The sequence below is a fragment of the Vigna unguiculata genome, chromosome 11, assembly GCF_037176805.1.
Source record: "Vigna unguiculata cultivar grain cowpea cultivar isolate G323 ecotype 2 chromosome 11, ASM3717680v1, whole genome shotgun sequence".
NCBI lineage: Eukaryota > Viridiplantae > Streptophyta > Magnoliopsida > Fabales > Fabaceae > Vigna > Vigna unguiculata.
Genome location: NC_140802.1, coordinates 5,094,249 through 5,120,146, shown reverse-complemented (window position 1 = coordinate 5,120,146; position 25,898 = coordinate 5,094,249). Strand labels below are relative to the sequence as shown.

Genomic DNA, 25,898 nt, shown 5'->3' with positions numbered 1-25,898 from the left:
TTACACAATCTAAAATAGATTATTTATAAGTATATTTGGATAACACAATTCATAATACATTATTCAAAAATATAGTTTAGACTGCAAAATTTGTATTTATTTAATAATTTTAGAAATAAATAATTAGTGTATATGATTTTTTAAAATAAATAAATAAATTGAATACAATATTATAATGTTCCGTTTCCAAGTAAGTTGATAGAATTATTGTCTTTCATTCGAGATATTATCTATTTTGGATTATGAAATTTTATCATATCTTTACAAAATACCTTAAAGATGGGATTAAAAGATATTTAAATCACCTCAAACTTTAATATCTAAAGTGATGTGAAATTTTTTGATTGTGATAAAAACGATATATAATAAAAGAGTTTATTATACTTGTCGTTAATAAAAGTTATATATTATTTACAATTGGTATAGATAAAAACAAATACTTATTAATGTTTAGGAGTTAAAATAATACATTTAGAATTTATAAAGTTATCTCATATCCAATGAAGTTTTCCTGTATCACCTTTAATATCAAATCCTTGTAATGTTTTCGACGTTAAGAAATCACTCCTCTAATATTAAATTATTAGTATGATGTTTTAGATTTTGTAAAAAAGTTGAATTTATTTTGTTTTCATCTGTATGGGTAATTTCCCTTTTATTATTAAAAAAATATATTCTTTTATTTTTCATCAATCTTTTTTCTTAATTTAAAATTCAAAAATAGTTTATCATAATCTAATTGAAAATTCAAAGATATAATTACCACAAAAAAAAAAATTATGATATAATTGTTCTTGTACGAAACCAAACTGTCTCAAGAGTCTTATATCATTTGGCTCTACTTCTTGAACTCACATCTGAGTAACTTTCGAATTGCATTCTTGGAGGTGGAGTACCTGCAGGCACTCCGACACCCAAGTTAATAACACTTAATAGAGCGTGTGTATTCAATCTGGGTTGAGTTAGTTGTCCTTACCTTCAAATACTATAACTAATTTTATATTACCTAATTTTGATCCTGACTTCATTGCTTTTACAACCATTTTCCTTCTTTCATAAATAATAATAAATCCCATGAACATTTTCTTGTAACTGTCCAAATCCATATTCCGCTTGAGATTACGTTGTATGTTCTTGCACTGGTCAAGATTTGGCCTACCCTTAACTAAGTCAAGTTGTATTCGGCCTAATGGGTCGAGAATTATTTGGCCTCCCTGGGATGAGATGTTCCCAGCCACTTCTTACACCAGCCCATCATCACACCATCCATTTTAACTTTTCCATGAAAAAATGGCCGAGTTCATCCCACTTTCCCGTTTTCGCTGGCAATGCCTATTCTGCATGTGCATTGGGTTGGGTCAAGTACATTTCGACTTCTCCTTGGGCCAAGTGTATGTTGACATCTCTATATACATAGTACATTACTTTTTTATATTAATAAAAATTAAACATAAGAGTGAGAAATTTTTATTCTTCAAGATTGAAAAAAAAACATAAAATCTGAAAGAAAATAATGAATTTGTATTTATTTTTTTTTCTAAACCAAAAAGATAAAAAAAATAGGTGAGACTCAAAGATAAGTATAATATAATATGTAAAAAAACTAAAAACAATGTGAAAGAAAGTGAATAAAAGAATATCCTATAACTATTGTTATTTTTCATAATATATAATTTTATATTTTATTATTTATTAACATTATATTTCATACAAAGAAAAAATACTTAATTTAATTTTCATTAGTTTTTTAATATATAATTTCAAAATTTTAAAAATTCAATATATAAATTTAGAAAAATTTAAAAAATTTTGGAGGATCGTCCCCGGATATTATCATTTAGTTAATTTTTATAGTTGGTTGAACATAGAGCAGACATTATATCGTGGTGCCTTGAAATATGAAAATATATTTGTATATGAAATTATTATATTAAATAATATATCATGTAAGTAAGTATAACTTTTTTAATAAAGCTATGTGATAATTATTAAAATTGAAATATGTAATCATATTTATTATTAATGAAATTTAAATAAAACGAGTGAAACTAAAATTCTTATATTCAAACTGTAATTTGATATGTATTTATGATAATAAATACAAATTATAAATTATTTTTAATAAAAATTCCAATTTTAAAAGATAATTTTTTGTTTTATTTTTTATATAAATCTTTACATATTTATTTTTTTATTCATATATATTTTCTGTCACATTTCTTTTTCATTTCCTTCGTTTAAATTAATATGTTAATGTGGATAAACTTACTCAGATTAAATTAATATACAAAAGAAATTATTTAACATATTTTTAATCTACTCAAAATTAAGAAAATTTAATAAAATGCTATTATTAATTGGCTCACCCTACTCTAAACTGTTTAACTTAAAAATAAAGTTAGAAATTATTAATGAATTATTTTAGGCTAAATTCGTACTACTGAAAGCTGATTTTCAGAGGTCAATAATATTTAGTAGATGTTAATGTTTTTTTATAATGTCCCACAGTATTTATCATTATTTTTTGTAATTACTCTACAATTTAACTAAAAGGGCTAAATTAATATATAACTGGATATGAAATATAACTGAGGTAAAATTATTACTCTGTAGTCTATTTTTATTTTTAAAGATTAGCTTACAATATTATTTCACATAAAAAGTTAATTAACAATAAATTATTTCATATATCAATAATATTAAATTTATTAAGAATCTTTATTTGACTAACGTGATAATTTTTAATTGAATAAAATTTATTTTATACTAATTTTTGACATTTATAAATTTGTAAATATATTTATGCATAATTTAAAAAGTATTATTTCATAATTCTTTTAAAGATTAACTTACAAGTATTTTTATATAAAAATAATTAAATAACAATAAATTTTCCAACCACCCGGTCCCAATATTTGTGTATATATATGTTAGACCTAAATTGCTGAAAGATCACACACTCGGTGCCTCCTTTGTCTCCTTTGTTTTGTTTTGTTTTTTTTTCACTCTCATTTAAGTAAACACTTTCATTAACACTGTTTTACCAATGTATGTGTGAAAAACTTTATTTAAAAATATATTATGTTCTTCTGTTTTCTCAATATTCTATTTGTTGTGTTGAGAGGCTGCAAAAATGTATATAATAATTTGTTCTCTCACTCACATTCTTTCATTCACCATCTTGAACGATTGTGCACACAAAGCACATAAATCTTCTGCAAATTCTTGCCTAATATTGTCCATTTGTTTCAATTTTTTTTTAGTACAACTGTTCTTTTTAATTATTTTTTTCAATGAGTAGATTTTATTACGATTCAAATTTAAACATGTAAGGTTTGATAATTAATTGAATCTGAATATCTAAGTAATGGATTGTTTTTGTAGTATTTGAAATCCGAGTGTGAAAGGATGAAAATCTATTATAATCAATATAATACTTAAAGTTTCATCCTTTCATAATATATTTTATAAAACTATGAGCATAAGCCATTAGTTATATGTTTGGATTCAAAGTGATTATAAATTTTTTACATAATTAAATTTAAAATTATCTGATTAATATATGTATTGTGTATATAATGAATATTATATCTAAAAAAATATGCTGCTAATTAAGTGGATATTCGATCTTTCACAGGAAGAACAATACATAGTGTAGAAAAACTTATCAAGGTAGCATTTAGTTTACTGCAACAAATAACTTAAGTATGAAATGTATATAAACTTGTTTCAGTAAAAGAGATTAAACAAAATTAAACAAATATCATTTAGCATAACTTATAAAAAAAAGTATTTGTCATAATAATATTAATAAATTATTTAATGAATTAAAACTTAATAAATATAAATAAACATTTCATTATTATATGTTGCAGTGACTTAATGCTAACCTAATAAACTAATGAGATTTTGTATACTATGTAATGTTTTTCCTATGAACGATCAAATGCACATTTTTAGCAGCGTATATAAGATACTTGCATTTTGATGTATCTCAATGTTCAATATTATATATTATTGGATTGCAGTAGCCATAACAATCATATCTTCTTGATAACAATTATTTTACAATTCTTCATCCAATATAAATATAAATATAAATATATATATATATATATATATATATATATATATATATATATATATATATATATTTCAACCTTCTCAACAGGACTTTGCAAAGGTAAGACATTTCGAGTAAGTAAACTTTTTTTTACATTCTAAACATTCTTTATTTGTTTCAAACTTTCAAGATTGTGTATAAATATTTTCTGCAAATTATTTTGTATATTTATTTCAATTTGTTTTCTAATAAACCACTGTTGTTTCTTATTTATTTTATATTCATATATACAGAAATATTTATGTCATGGTATACAGAAATATTATTCACCAAATATATTTTTCTAACATTGGTTCTTATATGGGAAACTCATTTTGTTAGTACTGTGAATTGATTAAGGTTATTTTGTGTAGTTAGTACATTGAGTTTCATGCATGTCTCAATTAATTTGAGAGTGTAATATGTTCTTATTTTATGTTTTATTGTTCTTGCAACTTATCTTTCCGGCTACATACATTACATTTGTTAGATTTGAAAACCATTTTAATCAATTTAATAATTTTTTATATTAATATCATTTATTTAGTTGTTAGATGTATTATTATTCATTGTTACATGTATTATTATATATAAATTGGTTAGATTTCATGATCTGTTAAATTTAATCATGTAGTAAGTGATTGATGCACATCTACTTACCTTACAAAATGTAAAAGATACTTTCATAAGCAATCACAAAAGAAAACACAATTTCACTACTGTTAAATAAACTTACAAAGATTCATTCACAACCACTCATCATCTGAGTTATCTAAATCATTATTTGAATCATCCAACTTCTCATCTAAATCATTTAACTCTATGTCTTCATCCAGAAGCTTATCATTGTCATTGAAAAATTGATCATTATGCACATTGTGTATCGGATAATGAACATCATCCATGTTTACCTCTTCCATTGGGGCATTGTCATCAAACAATTGTATTTCCTCATCATCAAGAACAATATTTGTCATTCCCATTGATCCATCATCTTGAAAATAATCATTAACAACTTTCTCATTTGAAAAATCCTCATCATTTTTAATGTCTCGACCATAAATAACTTTGGTATAACCTTGCAAGTTGTCCACCAATCAGCACTATTTTTACCCTTATTATGTGGATATCTTGTATAGTACACTTGTTGAGCTTGTCCAACTAATACAAATGGCTCATTTGACTGAAGCTTTGACTTATGGTTGATATCAACCAACCCATATTTATCAACTTTAACACCATGAAAAGGATCAAACTAATGATATCGTAGCACTACAAAAAATTGTGTAAGTTGTGACGTTTAATTTTGTATATTGCGGCGTTTTTAAATGTCGTTTTTTACGTCCCTGACGTTTTCCGAAAATGTCATAATTCCTACCGCCAAAAAGAATAATATGGCGTTTTGAAGTGAAATGCCACAACAAACGCCATTTTATACATTGTATAAAGTGGCGTTTTAAAGAGGTAATTAATGACAATTAAAAATAACATTATTTACGTACTGCAAAACAAATCTAATGAAAATAGTGACACTTAAAAACGTCGTAATTCATATTACAATATTTATAATTTATTATTTTAAATTATCATGTAATAAAATGTTTTATTATATTTAATTATTCACGAATATTTTATAATTCAATATATTTTACTATTTATTATCATCTACCTATATTTATAAGTTCATAATTAAATATTTTATTATATAAAAAAATGATAAAACTCTAAACAAAATATATCAATATATAGATAAAAATGAACAAAAGAAGAAATTTCTTTGATTGTTCAACAATTTCAAAGTGCATAGGAGTTTAAATATCTAAGCATAAAATAGACAATATTAAAATTCATTGTCAAATCATAATACAAATCTACATTTAAATATAATCCTAATCGGTTTTGCTTCCACCACTTGATCCTGCTACACCATTTGGAGACGGTGCACCACTTTGAAGATCCTGTGTATGCAATGAAAAAAGAATATAAGTATTTGAATAATTTTAAAATAGTAATAGAATAAGTTTAAGAAATTTTCTAAATTAAATTATACCTCATTAGATGACGGATGTACAAAAGCAGCAACCATTGCAGCAAGAGGTTCAGGAATATCTTCTCTAGAAGCAATATAGGCAAGCACTATTTGCATTTGGTTCATTTGGTTCTTGACAGTTGCAAGCTCACTTTCCATCTTTACAAACTTGTCCTCCGTATTTGATGAAGTTCCACTAGATGAAGCAAAGTTGATTCCACTTAATTTTGCAGTCGGACATTACTGGAAAGCAAGTGTAGGACAAGCTCCAAATGAAAGTCCTCTAACTCGTCCTGGATATTCTTTTCCAAATATCACACCAACTAGATCATTTGGAGATATATCTGATGCAGTTTCTGGATTTTTCAACATCAAATCATCAATTTTTTCCTGCATAAAAACGTGAAACATCATCATCATCTCCTAATTAATACCAAATTCAAGTGTGGTATGAAGTTAGCAATCCAAGAACTTGTGAACTGTTAGAGATACATACGTAACCAATGAACCAAATGAGAAAGAAGAAAAATTTTCTAGTGCTTCATGGAAAACTATTGTAATGTCTCTAACTATATAACTTAAATAAAACCTAAAACCTGAATCTAAATATATATATATATATATATATATATATATATATATATATATATATATATATATATAAATACCAACAGGATTTATAAACCATCCAAAAAGATAAGTTTCTAAAAATAATTATTATATAAAGTATTTCTAATATAAAGTAACATGTAATATAACACCTAAGTCCACGTTCGTGGAAGTCCCAGATTGCATCATCATCATTATATGCACACATGTTAAAACACATTCATATACAATACTCGATGCAAGTATAAACTAAAACAGTGAACATTGATTGCATCATAAATTGCCACTAAACTTGATGTGAGCATTGAGAATTTTTTGCCATAATTCCTTTAGAACAGTTGGGTGAACCATCAAAGTTAAAATATATATATATATATATATATATATATATATATATATATATATATATATATATATATATATAGAAGGACACGTAATAACGCGACCATTAGAATGTTCAAATGCAAAATCTAAGAAGATGTTTAACTCATTGGAATATTCAATGGTGTTTCGTGGTTTAGAAATTCACGATTTATCTATTGACATGACTACAAAACAAACATCAAAGAAAAAATCATGATTAGGAAAGGGGTTATACAAACACGTGTAAAGGCCTACTACTATCAAAAACACTAAATGAACCATATTAACTAAAAAAATGGTTAATATCGATTCAAAGAAATTATCAAATCAAGAATAAAAAAATTATTTAACTACTTCTTTCTCACATCTCATTTTGTAGCATCTCTCAGTATCGTCCTCATTCAAATGGGATGTAAATGATATAATTACAGCCCAACTAACCTAAGCTAAAAATAATACAATAAACTATAAATAATACAAATATTCAATAAATAATATGAATAAATAAAAATTATTTAGCCCAAAGTTAGAACTCTATCAATTTAACATGATAATTAAGTGATCTTGAAAAAAAGTGAATTGGTGTATGTAGTAAGATGTGGATGCCAAATAGTAAAAACAGGTAAAACTATAAAAAGTAACATAAAACCATAAAAAAAAAATATAAAAGTCCATTAAAAACGTAATTCACTTTTGCAGTAAAGTAATGATTATTCAATGGCTTAAAATGAAATAGGAAGCACACATGCAGTTGGAATAAAAATACCTCTTTTACGTACATATGACCTCACATTATCCACGTATGCCAAGTTTAAATCTACGACACCATGTTTAAATCTAATTAGATTTATTAGATTTATTAATTATACCATGCAATGGTAGCTATAGCCATAATATATTTCACATAAAAAAACTCATGTCTAGACCCAGGCATGTATGCATGAATACAGACCAATTATTCCTTTGCTTTCAAATAGTTTTGGACCAAATACCCTGTCCACTTCAAATCAAGTATTGACAATCATACCCCTTTTTTGTCTCATACCTTTACCAATTTTTTTATTCAAAAGACTATGAAATTACCTTGAGAAAATCACATACGAGCCATGCATGAATTTCAAATGAATATTGGATACCCATACCAACATGCTATCCTTCTCCAAAGTAGAAATAAAATTTTCAAAGAATTTCTATATAAATATGGTCAATCAAAACTCAATCCCAACAAAGTAGTGCACTCAATCAACAATCACATTCCAATGCAAACTAAAGAAAGTGATTATAAATAAATAGCCTTAAGAAGCTCTGTAATCTCTTGTTCCAAATAAAACACATTAATCATCAACACACAATCAGTAACATGAATTCTCAATCCAACTCTAATTTTTAACTCTTCATCCAATCTTGTTTCCACTTTAAGTACTGCAAATGATTCAGAAAACTCAACACGACTAGAGCATTTCTTAAAGAAATAATCTACACCAGGCATGAATATCTTCATCCTTCATTCATGTTAACCCCTTTATTCTCCAACATTAGCATGCCTCAATAGTCAACAAATGATGAGATTGAGAACACTGTTTGAGATAAGTTTAAAAACAACATATGCATATATAATAATATATATTAAAAACAATTACATAAATCACTTAAAGTTTTCTTATCAGTTACGAATTCAAGATTATTGAATTTTGTAACTCAATAGACATTCAAACTTTAATGATATTGAGCAGGAGTGGGCAAAAAATTTAATTTTCTTAATCCAATCCACTTTTGCTCCAATCCACTCCATTTATAATCCATTTTATTAAAATTCTAATCCATTTAAAATCCATTTAATGGATATGGATTCCAATCTAATTTACATTTTATATATCTTATGGATTGGATATCCATTTTATAAATCAAGATTTTTAAATATGGATAATCCAAAAAATCCAATCCAAATTTTCAATTTAAATTTTTAGTTGGGTTAAACTAAAGGTTGAGATGAACTATGCTAAATTCAGACTTGGATGGGTCTTGCTCGACGACCCATACGGATCAAACAGGCCCGACAACCATAAGAGGTTGGGCGGGCCTAAAGATATGAACGAGATAGGCGGGCCCGACAAACCGAACGAGTCGATCAGGCCCAATGACCTGATGAGCCAGGTGGGTCTGAAGACCCAAACGGGCTAAACGGGCCCGAAGACCCGAACGGGCCTAACGACCCGGACGGGCTCGACAACCCAAACGGGTCTGACGACCTACACGGGCCTTACGATCCAGATGGCACAATGACACGAACGAGCCCTACGACCCAGACGGGCCCTACGACCCAGACGTGCTCGACGTCCCGAACGAGCCCTACGACCTGGATGTGCCCGACGACTCAAACGGGCCTGATGACCTTGACGTACCTGACAACCCAAACGGGCCCCACGATTCGAACGTGCCCGACTACCCGATTGGGCCCGACTATTTGGACCGGTCCGTCCGGGTTGTCTGGCTCGTCCGGGTCGTTGGGCCCATTCGGGTTGTCCGGTCCGTTCGCGTCGTCGAGCCTGTTTGTGTTTTTGGGCCCGTTCGGGTTGTCCGGCCCGTTCGGGTTGTCGAGCCCATTCGGGTCATCGGGCCCGTCTGGGTCGTTCGGGTAGTCGGGCCCGTCTGGGTCCTCCGGGTCGTCGGGTCCGTCCGGGTCGTCGATCCCATCCGAGTCATTCGGGCCCTAATGACACAAGTTTTAAGAAATTCAATTTAAATTTCTTTATTAAAAATGGATTCTGGATTTTAAACTTGATCTAAATATTTGGATTGGATTTAAATCTTGATCCAAATATTTGGATCTGGATTTTAAAAAAATTCAAACTACTTTTGCTAAAAAAATGGATTTGGGTCAAAAATCTAATCCAATTATTTGGATCTAAAATGGATGTGCATTGGATCATTAAATATCCGATCCATGCCCACCCTTAATATTGAGTGGCATTGATATTAATTCACATCCACAAGACCCATCCCCAAAACAAATATGCCCATATTTTCTTGATATTAATTTTGTATAACTTTTCAAAGCATTCAAGATAAAAAATCAATATGAAATAGATAACAATGTATGAGAAAATTTATATTAGTGTAATAGATAACAACGTATGAAAAAATTTGTTAGCATAGATAAATGGGAGACTTTAAATATAAAAGAATGTTATCTGTATGTAAATATTTTGTGTATACGGGTTAGGAACCCATTTCTCCTATTGAATACAATAGTTTTGCAAATAAAAAGCACTGAATTCCCATACTTAATTTTGGGGAGTAATTGTTTTCATTTTCTTGGCACATACCAGCAATGATTATAGAAAAGACAATGCAATCCATTTCATTTAACTTCTCCAACAACCATCAAAGTATATGTTATCATCATTGTAGATAATCTATTCAAAGTTTGTTAGTTCAGTCATTATATTGTGTTTTTTATATAGATGTAACTGTAAAAACAACATACTGCAGTTCAAGCTTATTACCATGTTTATATTTGAATGGTCAATTTTTTCTTCACTTATGGAGTGGCTTCGCAAAGTTTTGATTTATGTTTAATTCTCTCTCGGAAACAAAATATGCCCATATTTTCTCGATATTAATTTTGTATAACTTTTCAAAGCATTCAAGATACAAAAATCAATATGAAATTACAGTGTTCAGAGAATTACCTCCAATTGTAGAAAATGTAGATTTGACAGCACCTATTGCTTCTTGAATGTGTCACAACCCTTAACTATGTCTTGTATTTCCTGCATCAAAAAGAGAATTTATTGTTATATAAGGAACCCTTTAACATTATCTGTAATTACCAACATTTTACCTCTCCTATGGGTTGTCAAAAAGACTAGTGTTAATGATTTTTTTCCATTAAAATTTCAAATGCATTTATATATAATTCGAAACATTTTAAAAAGAAAGTGCTATGGCAATGAAAAGTTCCACAGTAGCTTGATTCATTTGAACAGAGAATGATTCATTTGAACTAAAAACTCTAATACAATGTCATACGTGAGTTAAAAAACAAAGAATGATTCATTTGAACTAAAAACTCTAAAACCCTAAATCACATCCATAGTGAAAAACTAGAAAACAGAGCAAAATAGGTTCTGAACTTCAAAACCCTAAAACCCTAACATAGAACATTACGTTGAATGAACAAACGAAGAAAAGAGAAGAGGCTGTGAATGGCTTCGAACGGTTGGGAGCAGCTAGGAGTGTCATCGAACAGTTAGGAGAGGTAGGGTGCGAATGCGAATGACTGTGAATGGTGATGGCGAATGCGAATGACTGCGAACGGTGATGGCAAATGCAAACGGCGAACACGAAGTTAGAGCAGCAAATGCGAACACGAATATGTTTCGAGAATGGTAATCAGAGATCTTGTTTCCAATGCCTTGAAAGTAGACACATTGAAGGGAGATGAATGTGAATAGTGATTTTGGAAAGTGAAATCAGAAAATTAGAAATGAAAATATTGATTTTGGAAAAGGGAGGGAATCCATTTTTAACAAAAAAAACAAAGAAGCAAAAGAGAGGGACTCACATATTAAAAATCGAGAAAGGATTTCAAAGTATAAAAAAAAATTATTGAAAAGTGACGATTTTAAATGACATATTTTTCAATAATAGTACGACATTTAATAATATGATAGTTAAAAACGCCATATTTTGCATGTAAAATATGACAGCTCTAAAAATGCCGTATTATACTGTTAAAAGTGACATTTTCAAAGAACCGCCATATTAAAAACGCCGTTATATACGCGATTTTTTGTAGTGTAGGATAATTATTTTGTTTTGATATCCAGGATATGACAATTCTAATATTTCTTCAACAATTTCATAATAGTCCAAATCATTTTCACCGTATATATTTCCTCTAACACATATCCCATAGTTCATGGTAGATTTATTAGCTCTGTAGTTCTTAGTATGAAATCTATATCCATTTACTATTTGACCATTATAGGAAGTTACAATCTTAATCGGGCCGTAACTTATCTCTCGAATCAATCATCCTCGACTTGACCAGTAAGCACCTATAGAGGATTACATAAAGAAAATATATAATTATATCACTTAATAAAACGAATATCAAAGTAACATTTAAATTGTAATGGGAAACAACTCACTTGGTGCTTCAACCACCTATTGAAATCTTTATCTCGATACATCAATATTTCATCCTCAGAGATATTAGGATTTGTTTCCTTTAATGAATCCTCAAATTTCCTAATGCAAACAACAATTAATATTATAACTAAGTTAATTATGAATAGATAAATTACAAAAAGAAAAAGTTACTGCAGATATGGTCCTACTTCTTTGCAATTTACAATGACATATGTCTCAGCAATATGAAGTTCCTCCTCTGTTAATAATCTATTATAGCCTTTACCAATAGGATGACATGGGTGTCTAAAAGTAGATAGCTTCTCTGTATTTTTATCTTCACCACCATCATCGTTACGAATGCAGGGATTAAAATACATAGAAGCAAAATTAGAAATTTCTTCTAAAACATATGCTTCACAAATGGACCCTTCAACCTTTGCTTTATTTCAAACCTTTCTTTTCAAATATAACATGCATCTCTCAAATGGATACATCCATCTATATTGCACAGGTCCTCCGACCTTAACTTCATGTGGGAGATGTATAACCAAATGTTCCATTGAATCAAAGAATGTTGGTGGAAAAATCTTTTCAAGCTTACAAATTGTTTTGATGATAGAAATCTTAGTGTGCTCCATGATAGAATCATGCACTGCATTTGCACAAATCTCTTTAAAAAACAAGCTGACCTCTATTAAAACATCTCGTATAGGCTTTAGCAACATATCATGAAATGCTAAAGGAATAAGTCTTTGCATAAAAACATGACAATCATGACTTTTCATCCCATATATTTTCCCCTTATCTACATTAATGCAACGTGAAATGTTAGGCGCATAGCCATCTAGAAACTTTAGTTGTTTTATCCATTCACACACCATCTTTCTCTGGTCAGAATTCAAGACATAGTCCAAGCCTGACATTTCGTGGATCCAAAGCAAACTTAGGATGAATTGCATTAATTTTTTTCCAAGCCTCTGCATCAACTGGATGTGTCATCACTGATTCATGTTGGCATACTCCATCTGCATGCCATCGCATATATTTTGAAGTATTAACAAACATAAAGAGGCGTTGAAGTCTTGGAATAATGGGGAAATATCTTAACACTGAGTAAGGCACATCCTTATTTTTTGTTGTAGTCTTGGGTTTAAATTACAATTCTTTACACGCCAAACAAACATTTTTGTCACTGTTTTCTTTGTAATATAGCATACAATGATTAGGACATGCATCTATCTTTTCATATCCTAATCCCAATTCACTTACCATTCTCTTCGATTTGTACAAATTTTCAGGCAACCTTTCTGACTCTAGAAGCATGCTTTTGATTATAGCAATCATTCGATCATAACAACTAACACTCATGTTAAACTCTGACTTCAAGTTTAGGAGTTGTGTTACTGCTGACAATCTTGTATGCTTCTTACAACCATCCCATAAAGGTTCATCAACATTCTTTAATAAGTTAAAAAACTTCTTAGCTGATGGATTTGGATCCTCTTCCACCTCTTGTACTTCTAGATTTGATCTAGCATGAAAAGCATTCATAACCATATTATGATATGGATTTGTACTTCCTTCAACACGGTCTTGGACAACAGACGCACCATCTATCCACCTTTCTTCACCATGAAGGGTCCAATTTGTGTACCCATCCATAAATCCATGCAGATACAAGTGCTTTTCCACATTAAATGATATATCCCAATAACGATTCCTACATTTTCCACATGAGCAAGGAATGTGCTTTGTTACATCAACAAATTTTGGATCTCTTTTAGCTACTTGAATGAAGCCATCAATGCCATTTCTAAATTCCTCAATTATACTACCAAATTGATCTTTTCTTCGCAACATCCATCCTTTGTCAGGTCTCATTGTCCTTGTAGATTGTTTAAACATTGGTCAACATTTTGAAAAGAATGGATTGACACTAATTGAAGACATAATTAAAATTAAGAACAAAAATTAGTTAAAATAAAGTAAATATGAGTAAATATTAATTGAAGCAAGATATTATATCTGCCATGTGATTACAATAGTTAATGGAAGCCTTCCTTAGCCAACAATTAACGTTGAAGAGGGTGACACTCTTGTGATTCTTAAATAAAACTAATTTACAATATATAAATAAATATAAATATCAATTCAATATACTTAAAAATCATTTTTTTAAATTATTAATATTTTAATGAAATTTATTGTTTGTTGAGAATTTACTTCTAAACATAGATGATATAAAACATTAAGTTTCAAATTAGATATATTCGAATTGATACCTTGCACTTCACTTTTCTTCAATATATATTATCCTATCTTAACTAAAACATTAAGTTTCACAAAAATTGTACCTTTAATAAACAAAAAGATGAATTAAACTTTTTAATCAATTGTGTTTTTCAGTTGGAGTTTTTTTTTCTTTTTTATTATTACTTAACATAAAGTCACATCAATATTGTTTATCTCACGCATTTGTAATTTTTCTTTAAAATGCTTTTATACCATAAATTGCAAGTCAAGGTTTAGTGTACCTTCTAAACTAAGAAAAACTGTAACATCACCCTATTAATTTAATGAAAATAAATTTTTCTTTCCACCAGCCTATGGTGACATATTTTCAATCGAAAAACTAAAGCCAAAGCAAAAAGACTCAAGTTTCTTTTAAATCTAACTCTTCTATTTTCTATTTGCAATTTTTCTACGTAGAAATGTGACTAACATTTTTGTTATAATGTTTTGACTAACAAAATATATAACAAAATAATATTAATTATTATCTAGTTGGAGTCGTATTATTATTATTATTATTATATTATACGTGATGAGTAATTCTAGATATTTAGGTATCTTTTAAATTCCTTATAGATGAAGGGATTTGACCTGCTAAACTATTATGTGACAAGTTGAGAGCATAAAGTCCTGTAAAAATCCTTATCACTCCTAAGTTGGACTCAAGAAGGGTAGTGATGATTTTCAGATGATTACTGTTGTACACCTAGAATGCAACAATGAACAAAGGGTAGAAACTGATACCACGTGGGAATAGTTCTTGCACTTGAAGAAGTGCTATAGTCCATGCACATAATGTAATGTGATGAAGCAGATTTAAGAATTGAATTATGTGCTTCATCTGCAAAATCAAGATGTGTACTTCATAAAGCAATGTTTTTCCATGAAATTAGATTTTAAAAGTTTATCCTCCATTCAGTTTCATAAGTGTTTTATTCTCTTTTTGTGATCTACGACTCTTGAAAATGTAACATTATTTTTAATAAAATATGAAATATTATTTGAGAGTAAATAGATTCTTAAAAGCAATAACTTAGAAAAAAGCTGCTAAAATATGTTTATGCACATTTTTCTATTTGGGTAGAGGAAAAAAGAATCAGTGGAGCAAAAATCAGATTTGGTTGCTCCATGGAAGGAACGGGATCACATATCTTATGAAGCTCATCAATCAGGTCCTTCTATAGGTATTTGAGTATATTAGATGAACGTATATTAGTTGTCTTCACCATCTACAAGGTCAGTCTCTCCAAGCAGGTATGTGATATAAACAATGTGATGTCTTATTTATTCTATTCATAAGTAGTGTTGAAGAAGGGTTGTGTAATTTTAGAATCCTGTATTTGCGATAGGCATCTATTGGAAGGAGATCATGATCCTAGATTTAATTCACCTCAGCATGGTTTGACGCCTGTGGCTGAAGCAAATAATAAAAATAATAGCTTACTAAAGCAGGTACTTCCTTAAGTTCCAAATTTCATATTTAATAAGAGGTCAATATTTCTAGAATGGTTTCTCAAGAAACCAGGGAACTTTGTCAGGTAATAGGAATCTAACTCTAAACTATCGTGGAAGGAAGATAAAAGATCGACATTTATAAGATTTGTCTCTACGGACAAGTTGTTGTGTGAAAAGCAAGTGTAGTTGGATTTGAAAGTCTCTTAATCAAATCTAACTTTATTATGCCATTTAACTTGTTGAATGACAGTTGAAGGACTTTAAGAGACATGAGATTAAAAAAAGATGGAGGAATGGGGCCTTCTAAATTATATATTACTTCTTAAATCAAGAGTCTCTAGCATGGAAGAGAAGATATTTGAAAAGTCATCAAGCTGCCCACGAAAATGGTTGTTAGAGAGATAAATACTTTGTATCAATGGAAGTGCAAAAATAGAAGAAGGAATGTTTCCATCAAGTTGTCCTAAAAATCAATTTGGATCGGCATTCTTAGACCTTCCAAGTGAACATAAGTGATTAAACTTGTGAAATAATTGTGTGAGGTTCCTATACATATTCCTAGCATTGCTCTGTTCTTTTCCCTCGGCTGACACACTCACCCCATACATATAGCATTGTCTAATCATGGTGAAGTTTTTTACAAGCATCTGTAGATCTAAGCTTTCAAGTTTCAGCGGTTGATTATATAAAAAGGAAAGAGAAGTATTAGTTTGCATTATTGAGGCTATGAAGCTGATGAATGAAATTGAGGTATGTGTATTTGTTTTCTTGTTTGTTCTAGTATATCATTACATTTGTTTTCTCTATCACTATGTTGTTTACTTTATGTTTTCCCACAATATTGATACAAAAATCTAGCAGTTAACAAATCTAAAGGCACAAACCTAGTTGAGCTTCTCAAATCTGCTTATGTTTTACCTCCATTCATAGTTTACTCACTAATCATTTGGAAAAAAAATCCTAATTTAATGCCACTAAATTTATTTACATCATTTAAAACTCAACGCTGACACTCCAGACAAGAAACAAACCATGAATTCACACCTTCTTAACTCCAATCACCCAAATGACCTATTTCTAAGCATGCAGTGTTCTTATTTCTCTATTTCACAAAGAGGAATCATGGGAGAAAAACAAATCATACAAGCCTCAACGAAATTTCAGATTTGAAGTGGAAGATTAATTCAACGAATTTTCAAACCCTAAAAATCTAACGAAATACTTGTTTTGATTAATCGAATCAAAGGCTCGAACAAATTTCAGATTTGGAGTGGAAGATTGAAACCTTGGACATCAGCCAACACCGTGCATAGATTGAACGACGCCATGAGCTCTTAAACGAAAATTATTGACATGAGTGAGTGGAATATTAAAGATGGAAAAGCAAAGAGAAGAGTAAATTACCGATTAGGAGCAAGCAATAGATGTAACTACTCGAACGATGGTGAGAGGAAGAACCACAACGAACAACAGTGAGAGGGAGATGATCGAACGATGGTGAAAGATAGAACCCACAGTGAACAATAATGAGATGCAGATAAACGAAAGCAAATTCTACATTTTCTTCACCAGATCAGTATACGAAGGTGATGCTACGAAAAGAAGATGAACAAATTCAATCAGCAAGGAAAAACTTAAATGAAGTATTCTCGCATAACACCTATAATGCACGAATACGATACGTGTATCGGATACGTCGATACGTTTATTTTGAAAATAATAGGATATGATACGTGATAAATACGCGATATATGAATATTGAAAAATGTACAATAATTCTTAAAAGCACCATAAATATATGATTGTTATTGTGTGAATCCAAATTAAAACTATATGTACTAAATTTGTCAACATAAAAAAATAAAAATTATTGTCATTGTAATGATACTACTATAAGAAAACTTTCAAATAATGACCAATTTTAGTAACAAAAAATATGTTAGAGACCAATTTTCTAATTAGAGACCAATTATTTTAATAGTCAAAATCTTGATAGCTAATGTTAGGGACCAACTTAGAAACCAATTCATAATAAAAGCTATTTTAATTATCAATTTAGACACCAATTATATTTTTTTTGAACTATTTTAGTTGTAAATAATTTTTAGTTTTAAAATTGGTACTTAAATTGCTCACCATATAATGATTAATTATTTTTGGTCACTAAAATTTGCCATTATTCAAAGATTTTATTTTATTGTACTATGGCTTTATAAATTAGATATTTCATTACTTCACTAAGTATCGATGAAGTATCCTAAAGTATCGGACACGGACACGTGCTGGACACGGACACGTGACCCAAGTTGAAGTATCGGTGCATCATAGGTTATTATATATCGGAGTGCAAAACAAATAAATAAACACCCTAAACAAATCAATAATAAAACAAGATTAAATAATGTTTTTGGGTCCTAAACTTTCAATAAAAATCAAAATTAGTCTCTCTTTTGAAACTTTGATCCGATTTAGTCCTTTAGCTAGTGTGTGAATTTAGTTCTTTTATCCAAATTTTGTTAAGTTTATTTGACATTTTAAATGTGTTTTATGATAACATTTGAGTTATTTACGTTGTTTGACATGTTTCCGCTCCAATGTTAATTGAGAAACGTGTTTGAAACGTCAAATAAGTTTAACAAAATTTGATTAAAAGAACTAAATTCATACATTCCTTAAGTTGAGAAACTAAATTGGACCAAAATTTTGAGGAGTTATTAATTTCAATTTTCATAAAAAATTAAGTGACTAAAAATATATTTAACCCAAAAAAAAAACATGTAATGCAAAGTCTAGGCTATTTCTTCCCACACTCCCATTTTTTCTTCCTGCACCCCTAACTTTTAAAATTATGTTTTTGCCAATATAAAATGTTACATAAAGAAGAATTAAAATATATTCTTATCCTTCCTCCCACACTGCCTTCTTCCCTCATTTTTCACTGCACTTCATCTTTTTCTTCACCTCTAGTTTTTCCTCTTCATTCTTTCTAGCGTGTAGAAGAAACCCATAAACCAAGATCCAAGATCTAAGCCTTTGTTCAACTTGAGAGGAGTTATGACTTTCCTTTATGGCTTTTGTAGTCCCCTGGTAGGGGTGGGTGCTTCGTATTTGGGATTTTAATTCAATTCCGGATTTGGTAATCTGAAATGCACTGCTAGATTGTATACCAGGTCGATAAATCCGAAAGTTTTAAGTTGAAAAATTCTAGAATGTTCCAATTTAGAATGTGGTATCGGATTGATCAATATTGTATGCATATGCAAATTCTGGATTGGCTATAGGGGTGGACAAAATATCTAATTTTCTTGATTCAATCTATTTTTGCTCCAATCCAATCCATTTAAAATCCATTTAATGGATCTGGATTTCAATCTAATCTACATTTTATATATTTTATGGATTGGATATCCATTTTATAAATCAAGATTTTTAAATATGGATAATCCAAAAAATCCAATCCAAATTTTCAATTTAAATTTTTAGTTGGGTCTAAAGGTTGAGATGGACTATGCTAAATTCAAACTAGGACGGGCCTTGCTCGACGACATATACAGATCGGGCAGGCCCGACGACCATAAAATGTTGGGCGGGCCTAAAGATATGAACGGGCTAGGCGAGCCCGACAAACCGAACGAGTTGATCGGGACCAACGATCCGAAATGAGTGAGCCCGATGAACCGAACGGGGCAGGTGGGTCCGAAGATCCGAACGGGCCAAGCGGGCTCGAAGACCCAAATGACTCAAGCGAGCTCGTAGAACCGAACGGGTCAGGTAGGCCCGAAGACCCGAACGACCCAAACGGGCCTGATGACCCGGACGGGCCCGACGACCCGGACGGGCCCGGCGACCCAAACGGGCCCGAAGACCCGGATGGGGTGGACGACCTGGACGAGCCCGGCGACCCGGACGGGCATGACGACCCGAACGGGCCGGACGAGTCTAACGACCTACACGGGCCTTACGACCCAGATGGGCACGACGACATGAACGGGCCGAACGACCCATGGGTCGGACGATCCGAACGGACCTGACGACCCAGACGGGCCTGACGACCTACACGGGCCTTACGACCCAGATGGCACGACGACACGAACATGCTCGTCTACCCGAACGTGCCCTACGACTCAGATCCGCTCGACGTCTTGGACGGGCCCTACGACCTAGACGGGCCCGACAACCCAAACGGGCTTGACGACCCGGATATGATCGACGACCTGGATGGGCCCGACAACTCAGACGAGCCTGACGACGTTGACGTACCCGACAACCCAGACGAGCCCCACGACTCAAACGTGTCTGACTACCCGATTAGGCTCGACTGTTTGGACGGGTCCGTCTGGGTCGTCGGGCCCATTCGGGTCGTCCGGCCTGTTCACGTTGTCGAGCTTGTTCGTGTTGTCGGGCTCGTCCGGGTTGTTCGGCCCGTCCGGGTCGTCGAGCCCGTTCGGGTCGTCGGACCCCTCTGGGTTGTTAGGCTCGTCCGGGTCGTCGGTCTCATCCGGGTCATCCGGGCCTTAATGACACAAGTTTTAAAAAAATCAATTTAAATTTATTTTATAAAAAATGGATTCTGGATTTTGAACTTGATCTAAATATTTGGATTGGATTTAAATCTTTATCCAAATATTTGGATTTGGATTTTAAAAAGATCCAAACTACTTTTGCTAAAGAAATGGATTTGGATCAAAAATCTAATCTAATTATTTGGATATAAAATGGATGTGGATTGGATCATTAAAAATCCAATCCATGTCCACCCCTAATTGGCTATTCGAGAATATATTCTCAAATTTGATACTGCATTTCGGATTGTCCACTCCGGTACTCAATTTTTGATTACCTGATTAGCTAATCTGAAATCACAAGTGCATACCAGATTGATCAATTCAAGATAATTTCAAGATTGATCAAATAATTTCCATGTCTGGTATTACATATTGGATTGGCCAATCCAGAAAGCACAATTAGAATATAGACTTTGATTATTCAACGCCAATGTTTATACGTTGTCAATAATTTCAAAAAATGTCACCGTTTTTTGAAAGGTTCTGTTTCTCTTAAAATCATATTAGACAATTAAATATTTTTTTTCACCAGTGATACATCTTGATTTTAGATTTTTAAATTAAAAAAAATATCCAATTTAAGTGAATTGAAGTTAAAATCCGAAAATATGAATTTAGATTTAGAAAAATATATTTAAATGGACATAAAATAATATGATTTGAATTTATAAATCTAATCTTTTGTCCATCCTAACTTTATATATATATATATATATATAAAACAAAAATAACACTGTAAAATTTGGATAGCATGCTATTGTAGATTTACTTCAGAGAATATCACTAGCCAAAATACTACCTTTCACTAGACAGGCAAAACATTGTCTTGAAGATAAGAAAAGAATATCTTGAAAACAACGTTTTCAGCATTATGAAAAGTCAGTTTTCTTTGTAATAAAGTTAAATAACTTAACATGAGATATAGAAAAGCTGGCGACATCAAGAAATAGAATGAACAATATAGAGTAGACAATATATTGGATGGTAACCCCACATTTAAAATTAATAATTAACTTGGATTAATATTGGGGCCCCACAAATTTAATTGAGGAGTAGGTAAATTAAAGACCCCACATTTTAACTAGTGTTGACGAGTGGGTAAACTAAGTTCTATATAAGTGGAATATGGTCTCGCATTATTCTCACCATCTTTTTCATCTTCTTCTTTCCATTTCTTTCTTAATCTCACCATGACACTTTTTGGCAAAATCATCACTGAAATTGGGGTTCATGCAACTGCTGAAAAGTGGTTCAACCTCTTCGCAACGCAACTCCATCATGTTCAAAACCTAACTGATACAATTCATGGAACCAGGCTGCACCATGGTGAAGATTGGCATCACAATGACTCCATCAAGCACTGGACTTATGTCATAGGTACAAAAACTTCTAATAACTCTACACATCATTCTCTCCCTCACTTTTAATATACTTCTATATTATATCTAATTCCCTCAGATTTTTACTTACATCTGTAAATATATAATTTTTATCAGTAAATAAATATAAATAAATAAACAATTGGATTATTCTAATCCATATATAAAATCTATAAAAAAAATTCTATTAACACAAAACTTGTAAAATTCAAACAATGAAGGAACTTAGAAATGGACAAAAAAATACTTTAAAAAATATCATTAATTGAGCATGGAAATCCTCAAAAACATCTTCTTCTTTTTTATTAACAAAAATAAATATATTAATAGGAGCAATAGGATTGTCTCACCCAAATACAAAAAATAAAGAAATAAGAAAAAAAAATATCAAGAACAACTCTAAACCTTACAACTTTCTCTTCTATAATTGTTCTTCACCAAGTTACAAGAACATAGACTCGATGAATCACTCTTGATTAACTCTACTAGAATGATCTTTATCTCTTAAGCTTTAAAAGGTTAATTGTTGCCCGTGTAAACCTTACACCCTAAATCCTACATTATAAGGTAAGAAATATTTGTGCATGATGTATCATATATTATTTTAGAATATGAGTTTAAACTTATTTGGATTCTATCAAATTGGCTTATGTGAGTGTTGTATTTGCATACTAATGTATACAACTTTTTGTTTGATATAAATAGTTGGTTAAATACAACAAATATTAATATATTATTTTAGTATAATAAGAAGAAAAAAATAACAATTTTAGTACAACATATTTAATTTTGTTAGTTTTGTGTGAACTTTGTTAATAGTTAAGGTAATCGAGTATGTGTTTGATCCTTAATTATCATGTGTGCTTATTTAAGAAATAACTAATGTTAATATGAAACTAACGTGAGAGGACCTACTAAGGATATTAAATTTACACAAAAAAACAAAGGTTAAAAGACTAATTTCTTAAATAATTTTTCCTTTCATAGATGTACTCGATCATTAACAAGTTAAAACAACATTGCCGAAAATGTAACAACTTGTGAGATTGATTGAATGTATTGAAAGATCTCTAAATCTTATTATGAATACTAATGTTTTAAAAGAAATATAAAACAAAAGACTAAAATGAGTGTTTTTGAATAAGTTGTTGCTTCTATTGTATACTTCCCTCGTAGAAATAGGTAGTATTTATACATAGAAGAGAGTAAAATACGATTAAATTGTAATAAACTTGATTAAATAAAATATTAATTTGTAATAAAGTTAAAAATTGGCAATCCATAAACAACATTTACCCATATAATAAATAGTCCATAAAAACATTAATAACAATAGCATAATTTTTTCTTTTTTATTTTAAAATTATATTAATTGTTTCTAACAATCTTCACATAATTTAAATAAAATAAAATATAGAATATTTTAAAACAAAATATTGTATTTCAGCATAATCAACATTAATTTCAGGTTTGATCCTTACACTTATAAACTTCTACCTTTCAACCTCAAAAAATTCAGAAACTTAACTAGGTTTTAATAAGCAACACATACAATATCGGTGTTCATATTATGTATACCCTTCAATAATCTCACACCTCCACCCAAAGTAAAAACATAACCGGTAGTTGATTTTTGTGTCACTAAAATCAAAATCCAATTTGCATTAGTATACCCTTCAATAATCTCAACAAATTTCACATATTCAATTTCATGACTAGAAGAATCACAAATAATATTATCACTAGAAGGCAAAACAATATTAGATGTATAAGAAACAATTAGTCAATATATCTCTAGATTTCGTAATAGTATTGTAAAAAATTTCAATCACTAATGTTTCTTTTCTTATTAAGAGGTATATTAACCTTTGTAAGAGACTCTCACACTTTGAAATATTTTAAATGTTGTTCTCTTTTTCTTCTATAACTTATAAGGAGTTTTTTGACAACTTTTATAGGAAATTCTTTTGAGAATTTGACAACTAGAATATAAAGTTTTACCTCATATAATTTTAGTCAAAACTGAACTTATATTATAACATTTACCATATCAAACAATTTTTTTTTTCTCTTTCAATTACCCATTTCAATTCAAGTAAATTATATTTGTTTTTCATGTGTGTATAGAAAAAGACTTTATTGTTTTCTTTGATTAAACACATATTTCACGTGTATGCTTTAAATCAATAGAAGATTTAGCAATACGAATAAGAGATATAATTTATCTAATAAAATTTGAATTTATGTGACCTAATCTAGAATCCGACAATTTAATTTGTTGTTACCGGTAGGAAAGTTTTTACACATAATTTTTTTAGACTTGGTAGTGACTTAATTATATCCATGGCAAACATAGTATTATTATCTCCACCTTTTTCAATAAAAAGGAGTAATGAAAATAAATTTAATATAACTATTCTCTCTAAAAATGTTAGAAAAAAAATAAAATAAAAAAACAAGACACAAATAAGGATAAAAAGACATTGATCAAATCAAACAATTCTTATAAAAAAAAATAAGAATATAAGATAAAATTTATAAATAAAGAATTAGAAATAGCCTAGGTTGAAACACGCAAAGCACTACCTTTATAGAGAAAACACTTCTAGTGCACAAGACAAAATACGTTTCTCTGTCAAAATACAATAACTCGTCAGATCAACCGAGTGTAGTGAATGATCTCTGAACCTTATAAACACAAATGTTTTAAAAGACAATACTAAAAATAGTTTTATATTAGCTATTGTTTTTGTTGTGTATTTGCCTCATGAAATGGATTGTATTTATAGTTGAAAGGAAGTAAAATAGAACTAAATTGTGATAAACCTGATAAAATAAAAGAGTAATTTGTAATAAGATTAAAAATTGTTAATCCATAAATATTATTTATCCATAAAATTTGTAGTCCTTAAAAACATTAGTAATTTATTTATTTTTAAATTATATTAAATGTTTGTAACAAGAATAAAGTGAAATTGTGAGTTTTTTAAAGACATGAACCAAAGCTAAAATATTTATAATTGAAAAAAATGTTATGTATAAATGATTATTATACAATGATTCTTTATACTGGTATTAATTGTTTGTGAAAGAACAGATGGTAAGGTTACAACATGTCATGAGAGTATTGAATCCGTTGATGAAGAGAAGAAAACAATCACCTACAAGATATTCGGTGAAGACATCGAGCACAGGTTTAAGGGTTTCAAGGCCATATTTGAAGCCATTGATAAGGAGAATGGTGGTGCTATCGTAAAATGGACCATTGAATATGAAAGGCTTGGTGAAGAAGTTGATCCTCCTTATGGCTACCTCGAGTACCTGCACAAATCTACAAGAGACATCGATGGTCATCTTCTGAAGGCATAGCCGCAAGAAGGAAAGTAAGAGAATGAATAATGGAGTTACTTGCCCTTAAAATAATGGTTGTGTTGTAATGATGTTGGAGGAGAAGTGTTCTTATCATATAGGTCTTTTGTATGAAGAGAATAAATTTGGATATGCATGTTAATTAGTGTTTGTGGATTGTTCTCTCATCTTTTCTTCTAAATCCATCAAATCAATCTTATATCTTTAGATTGTTAGGAACGAGATGTACAAAAAATCTGTATCGTTAGACAATCAACAGATAAAGCCTGCAACGGATAAAAAATGAATATTATAAATGGATACCCACGGATAGGGATGGCAACAGGTCGGGTCGGGCACGGATAGTGCCTACCCGCAACCCGACCCGCAAAAAAAAAAATCCACTCGTTAACCGCCTGTTTACCTATCGGATATCCGTTTAAAAAATACCCGTGGATATTTTTAAAACCCGCCGGTACTCGTGGATACCCGATACCCACAAATATTTTAAAATATATGTATTTTATAAATTTTTTAATATAAAATTATAAAAATTAAATATAAATTAAATTATAATTATAATTATAATTAAATTTGATATAATAAAATATATTGTT

General features: G+C 30.2%; 1 protein-coding gene and 2 pseudogenes across 1 annotated transcript; 1 reads left to right on the top strand and 2 right to left on the bottom strand.

The window, feature by feature from the left end:
* Window positions 1-4,848: 4,848 nt before the first annotated feature.
* Window positions 4,849-13,086, bottom strand: LOC146880908 (uncharacterized; annotated as a pseudogene).
* Window positions 5,992-8,604, bottom strand: LOC146880909 (uncharacterized; annotated as a pseudogene).
* An 8,613-nt stretch (window positions 13,087-21,699) lies between the features above and the next one.
* Window positions 21,700-25,460, top strand: LOC114169098 (MLP-like protein 43). The gene is made up of 2 exons (XM_028054121.2): window positions 21,700-21,931; window positions 25,031-25,460. Exons 1-2 carry the CDS (start codon window positions 21,745-21,747, stop codon window positions 25,300-25,302), a joined length of 459 nt encoding a protein of 152 aa, XP_027909922.2. The 5' UTR covers window positions 21,700-21,744; the 3' UTR covers window positions 25,303-25,460.
* The last annotated feature ends 438 nt before the right edge of the window (window positions 25,461-25,898 follow it).